At 46.1% G+C, this 6,411-nt stretch overlaps 1 protein-coding gene across 1 annotated transcript; it reads left to right on the top strand.

Annotated features, from left to right (window-relative positions):
- The first annotated feature begins 616 nt into the window (after positions 1 to 616).
- LOC308479042 (E3 ubiquitin-protein ligase TRIM56-like) lies at positions 617 to 6,229 on the top strand. The gene is made up of 2 exons (XM_081009395.1): positions 617 to 737; positions 2,154 to 6,229. Exons 1-2 carry the CDS (start codon positions 704 to 706, stop codon positions 4,220 to 4,222), a joined length of 2,103 nt encoding a protein of 700 aa, XP_080865521.1. The 5' UTR covers positions 617 to 703; the 3' UTR covers positions 4,223 to 6,229.
- The last annotated feature ends 182 nt before the right edge of the window (positions 6,230 to 6,411 follow it).

Below are 6,411 nucleotides of genomic sequence, written 5' to 3'. Positions count from 1 at the left end.
GCTTGTGTTTACTACTTATGGGCAACTTCTAAGTTCCCTGTTCTCTCTTCTTATATTCTTTATATTTAAAAGGCTTGGACTGAATAGTCCTTCAAAGACAGGCCTCTTTCAAAAGACTGTAAAGCCAGATGTATGGTCAGCATAAGCCCGCCCCATTTTTCTGATAATGACGCTTCATTTTTCTAACTTCCTGCCATAAGGGGCAGAAGAGTAACAGTTCACTGGCAGAGTACAGGTTTTTTGGCAGAGTACAGGTTTCGCATTCAAAAGGTATCAGCTGAATCCCGAGTAGGGCTGGGTGAAACTGCTCCTAAAACTTTGAAGAACCTCGAGCCGCCAATGGAAAAAACCCAAAATAGGCACTGAATTAGGTGGACCAAAGGTCTGGTTTTGTACACGGCAGCTTCCTATGTTTCTACTTGTTACCGAAGTTTGCCGTAATAAATTTGCTAGTCTTTAAAATGCTGGGACACTAGCAGAGCGAACTCCCCCTCCACGCGCCCGGGAGGCGTAACTGCTCGCAGCCAGTCGCGCTGATTCAACAGTGCAAAATGGAGCCTCTTAATTCAAACAGGAAACGGGAGAGGGGGCGGCTCTGCTACCAAGATGAGCGATGTAGAGCGCCTTCCGGAAATGACGCCGCGAAGCGGAAATCGCTCGCGCCCGGTCGAGGGACTGCCCGCTTAGAGGAAGATGCCTGCCAATGTTCTGGGCGTGGGCGCGTGAAGCGCTTGCAAGTGAGTGACTGCCTTGGGTGGGGCGCGGGGGCGGGGGGGAGAGGCTGGGGAATGGGAGAGAGGCGCCCGCAAAAGAACCCGAAAGGGATAGAAGGAAAAGGGTCGGGCCACAAGCAGGCGGTTTCCCGCTAACTGCCCGGTGCTCCGTCCTCAAGCTCTCGAGCTTGGCGAAGCGTCTCCTCCTCGCGCTGGTGCTTTGCAATTTCCCCGATCTCGACCGGCTCGCTTGCTGAGCCAATTCCCTGGCACATTTCTGTAGGGCAAGTTAAATAGGTTTTTCGTTATTCTCTACTAAAAGAACTCCACACACACTTATGCTAGCACTTGGAAATTAGACCGAAAACACAAGCTGGAAATTAAGCCTGTAATCCTAAGTATGATTGCTTGAAATTTAACTCCCATCAAAATCCATATCACATATTTCAGAGAATGTTCCTTAGGTTCGGAGCATTAATGTCAGACCATTGTTCCATCTATCACAAGATCTTCTGCACTGACTGGTAGCAATCCCCTCCCCACTCCAGCCCTACCTGGATAGGACAGGGTTTGAACTTGGGACATTCTGTATACAGAGCTCCTCTTATTATTTGGTGATAACTCATAGCCGAGTAAGATTGTCTTCCATGAACGTGGTCTTAACAGTGAGTCCGTAAGTGACTGTGGAGGCCAATCCTGGATTCACACATCCACAGTGGGGACATAGGTTTCTGGGTGGGAATTGAGCATGGTGAGGGTTTGCAAAACGTGTCTTCCTCTTAGCTCGTTTCTTCTTTTCATCCTGAGTTCCAGCGTCTTTGAAGTCCATGACAGCAGCTGCCCAGCCACTGAAGTAGGGCTCTTCCCCATTATTTCCCTTTCAGAGTTCTAACATGGGGCAAAGTTCTCTCCCTGCACCCCCCTCCCATATTTTTTTCTGGTTCCATTGTTGTAATCTATGCATGGCTTTCATGCTTTTTCCTAGACTGAAGTTCTACAGTGGTGCACAAAATGTGTAATATACCAGTAGCCCATGTCTGGTTGCTTATGTTTGACCAGGTGTTATTCTCTCCAATCCCTTCTCCAGTTCCCTTGTGCTACAGCACTGAAGGTGGTAATTTTATTTCCAGTTCCTTTGGGGGCAGTTCCTGGCTCCCTAATCACAAATCCTTATTTATATTACTGACTGCAGTCCTATCTGTATCTGTTCAGAAGTAAGCTCCATCCAGCAGGACTTATTTTCTAGTTGAGTGCGTAGGGTTGTAGTCTTGAGTTACATTTCCACCTCCCTTTTAACAGGTCTGGTGTGGCTTTCTTGGAATTAGTAGGCAAAGAGCTTGCTAGGTTTATTGACACAACTTCTAAACCCACCCACCTCCGCTTCATAGCTGGTGCAAGACCCAGTTGGGCCATGCTGATTGTCTCTTGTTCTGTTTGTAGACCGACCAGACAAGATCATGGCAACTCAGAGTTCCACGTCACTGCAGGATTTGATTCGGGAAGATTTTTTGACTTGCAAAATCTGCTATGACCTGTATGTGGTGCCCAAAATCTTGCCATGTCTGCATACCTACTGCCAAAAATGCCTAGAGCCCTTGGTAGAAAATGGGACCATACATTGTCCTGAGTGCCGTCTGCAGTCGGAAGTTCCTGGAGGTTCTGTGGGGCTGAAGACCAATTTCTTCATTAATGGCCTCTTGGAACTGTTCCAGATGAAGCACAACAAGGACCTAGAGTGCACAGTCTGCTCTAGTGCTCAGAAAGTTGTGGCTGCCACTGCCCATTGCCTGGATTGCAAGGATTTCTTGTGTCAAATATGTTCCCAGGGCCACTGCTGCTCCCGCCTCACTCTGCACCATAAGGTGGTGAACCTGGAAGAGTTCCTTGCTGGGCATTATGACACTGAGGTAAGATTCTTACAGGAACTGTGGTGCCAAGATCACCCACAGGAGGCGCTCCGTTTCTTCTGTGATACCTGCAGCATGTCCATCTGCAGGGATTGTCGCATGCTGGACCATTTCCAGCACAAAGTGGTGTCCATGTCCAGTGCAGTCCAGCGGAAACGACCTTCTGTAGAGCAGTTGATCAAGAGCTTGCAGGGAACAATTACCTGCATCTCTGAACAAGAGAAAGCTGTGGAGGAGGCAATGGACAAACTAAAAGTAGAGAGCGAACATGTCAAGGAGAAGATCTGCAAGTATGTGGAAGATATCACTACTTACATCTTTGCCCAGAAGGACTGTGCTTTGGCAAAACTGAATGCCTTCCTAACAGAGCAGCTGGAGCGTTTTTGTTTAGCACGGAAGGAGCTGCAGAGTCAGAAGGACAAAGCAATGAACACTCAAGAGTTTTCTCAGCGTATTCTATGTGTTGGGAAGGACTCTGAGATCCTTCACCTGGAAGGAATGATCAGGACTAGAGTTGAGGAGCTTCAGGCGCACAGACTGCCACAACTCCAAAGTCAGATTCCAGAATTAACCATTGCCTGGGATGAACCCCAGCAACTCTCTGAAGCATCAATTTTCAGTCTTGTCTTTCCTGGGGAGCAACCCACAAGAAATGCGCAGCCGTTGGAGCTGGGCAGTGAGTCACTGACGTCTCTGGGCGAGGAGAGTGGGGAGGTTACGGGCACTCCTTCTGATTCAGATGAAGACTCCCTCACAAGTGAATCTGACTCCCACTTTAAAAGCTCTTTTTCCTCCACTGGCTGGAGCAGAAGAGCAGGGTATGCTTTCAGCTTTCAGCTAGATCCATCCCTCACCAAACAAAAGCCTAATATCACTGGGATTGCTGTCGTGCCTCACAGTGGTCAAGTCGTCCTTTTGGATCAGGCAAATGCTGAGATAAAGCAATATAGCGCCTGTGGCCACTTTGAGGGGGTGATTCCTTTGCCTGCATCTAATTCTGTCTTCTGTGGCATCTCTGTGTGTGGAAAAATCCTGGCCTGTTCCTCAGAGACTCATCTTTTTTTCCTGAATCTTGATGGATTATTCCTGCGTAAACTGCAGCTGAGGGGCTCTGAATCGTCCTATCCCCTTGCCTCATATGGAGACTCTTATGTGGCTGTTAGTGAAGGAACTCTCTGTTCCATCTCATTGTATAGCCCATCTGGGGCATGTGTTGGTAGAGTCCAGCCAGACAACTATCATGGGGGGAAATTCCTGTTCATTGCTGTAAATAGCTGGGAGGAGTTTGTTGTCTCAGACTTCATTAAGAAACAAATTGTGGTCATGGAGAAGTCTGGGGTTGTTCTGAATGTGCTTAACCCCTCAACTTCACTGCTGGCCAAGCCATTCAGCATCTGTGTTGATGAAGACAGGAACATTTTTGTGATTGATCAGTTCAAAGTGATACAGTTCTCGCCATATGATAATACTGGGAAGGTTGTGTTCAGTGGCCAGTGTAAGATGGGAAGACCCAGAGTCCTGGCCATTGATAGTAATAACCTCATTTTAGTGAGGGAAGATGGAAACACTCATGTCTTTTACCTATACGGTAGTTTGCTATAGCTCATTAGAGTATGAATCAAGTGCCTAATTCTGAAATTCTGAGCATCTTTCTGGAAACTGAGCATCTTTCTGGAGACTGGCACTATTGTGTTAACTAGATATTGAGATGGGCTTCAGCCTTTACTAGACCCGAGATCAGACCCTGGGTAAGAAATACTGTTACACTCAGATGAATATGCATTGCTGAAGTCTTCTTGCTATTGTTAGAGCCTGACTTGAGAATAACGGCAGTAGATCAAGATCTTACATGTACCTTTAAACCATGCATTACATTCACACAATTACTATGATCTTGTCTTTGTTCAGACCTCTGGAGTCTGCTGCTTCAATGCAGATCTCTGTCGAAGGACCCATGAGAACAGGTGGCCAGACTTTTATTTGGAACTGACATTCCTACCTTCTCTGACATTGTGGTCATGGCAAATTTTGTAGATGCATCAGCAGGCTTGGTCCTTCATTCAATGAGCAATAGACCAGCTATTCCTTTTTTAATCTGATAATTCAAATTCAGGCATCAGGGTTAGTGCTGAGGAGGTCTCGGTCCTACCATTATATTTACAAAGACTAGGCTTATAACATTCCACTTCCTTCACCTGCTGCTGTGTGGTCCAGGAACTATTGTGCCTTGCCATCAGATTGAATTTTTTGGAGAAGGGGCAATGTGAACAAGCAACGTAGCTTCTAGTGTAATTTTAACAGAAACATGCATTCAGTGTGTGATTTGTGGAAATGTGGATGTGTTTTCACATACTTCTTCTCACAAGCATTTAATGCGCTTGCTAATCCCTGAGTACTCATGGAATTGTAGAAATTCAATAATTCTCCTTGCATACATGTTCCTTACTCAATGCCTACTAAATATGCTGTCTTTGCTAGGGCTTGACAACTGTCACTGGCTCCATAAGCAAACGTGGAGGTGCTGAGACCAGGAATATTGTATTCCAAGCTTTTTATGGGCACACAGCTCAAGGCCGATGTCTTAAGATCCATGCAGATGTCACCTATGAATGGCTATATGCACATTTAGTTGGCACCAAGATCCGTAGTTGGTGAGCTACTGTCTAATCTTCCTGCTGTTCATTTTGGTAGTAAAGTAGTCATCCAGTTCCCTGACTTTCCACATTCATGCCCAAGGATGCACAAATGACTAGTCTTGAAGATGCACTTGGAAGATGTAGAGCCCAATATCACCTTCTGCAGGCACACATACTGGAAGGTGGCCTTTCTGCTGTCTTTTTAACACAAGGCCAAGATTGTTCCTACAGATCATTCCCTTTTTGACCAAGCTGTGCTGTAGATTTCCTCTGATAGCTCTGTGCTTGGGAAAGTTGACTAGACATGTATTTTATGGGGAAAGAAGACCAAAACCTAAAGAGTAAAGGGATCATATGCTGCCTGCAAATCTAGTTCCTGTTACATCTAGTTATCCTCTGATTAAACAGGAAGGAATTTTATCAGCCTCAACATCCTGCACCTATGCTAGGCCCCTGAGCCTCCCTGCGCTCCATTAGTTTTACAGATACTATGGCATTGTTCAAAGAGCAGTGGCCCAGAGTGCTTCAAAGCTGTTGCAGTCACCAACTGGGCTTCTTGCCTTTGTCTTTTGGAGTTGTTGTAGCTTGACTTCCTTCCTCTCTTCTTCTGTGCCCTCCCCTTTCCTGGAGCAAGGTTGGGGAACCTGTGGTCCTGCAGAGGTTGTTTGGACTCCAACTCCCATCAGCCCCAGCTGGCATGACCAATGGTCAAGGATGTTTGGCGTATCCATCCAACAGCATCTGGAGAGCCACAGGTTCCCCATCCATGTTCTAAGAAATGGGTAACTGTTGAAGGTATGAAGAGGAGTGCAGGTACCTCTCTGCTGAATGCCATCATGCCTCATGAGTAGCCAGGGTCAAGGGTACCCCATTGTGCATTACTTTGTTCTTAAGGAGCTGTTAACATTTCTTCAGTATATGCTTTTGATATTAATAAAATTGATTAAATAGCCATTTTGTTGTACAATCTCAAGCCATGTGACTTGGAGCTGGTTTGTAGACAGTAGAAAAGTGCAAGTCTCAAGTTGCCTACTAACTTTTCACAAAGAGAGACACTGTGTGCATCTTTTTGCATATTACTCAGAAGTAAGTCCCAGTGAGATTGCTTCTAAGTAAGCATAGATGTTTTTGCCATGTTGGAAAAATCTTGAAGGA

This window comes from Podarcis pityusensis (assembly GCF_964106645.2).
Source record: "Podarcis pityusensis genome assembly, chromosome: 6".
Taxonomy (NCBI): Eukaryota; Metazoa; Chordata; class Lepidosauria; order Squamata; family Lacertidae; genus Podarcis; species Podarcis pityusensis.
Note: the sequence above shows the minus strand (reverse complement) of the source record. Positions and strands in the feature narration are given on the sequence as shown.

What these genes read in the sequence shown, in the direction of transcription:
- LOC308479042 (XM_081009395.1), top strand. Translation starts at nt 704, where the DNA reads ATGTTCTGGGCGTGGGCGCGTGAAGCGCTTGCAA. An exon ending in GGCGCGTGAAGCGCTTGCAA is followed by an intron (nt 738 to 2,153) that starts GTGAGTGACTGC and finishes TTCTGTTTGTAG; the next exon opens with ACCGACCAGACAAGATCATG.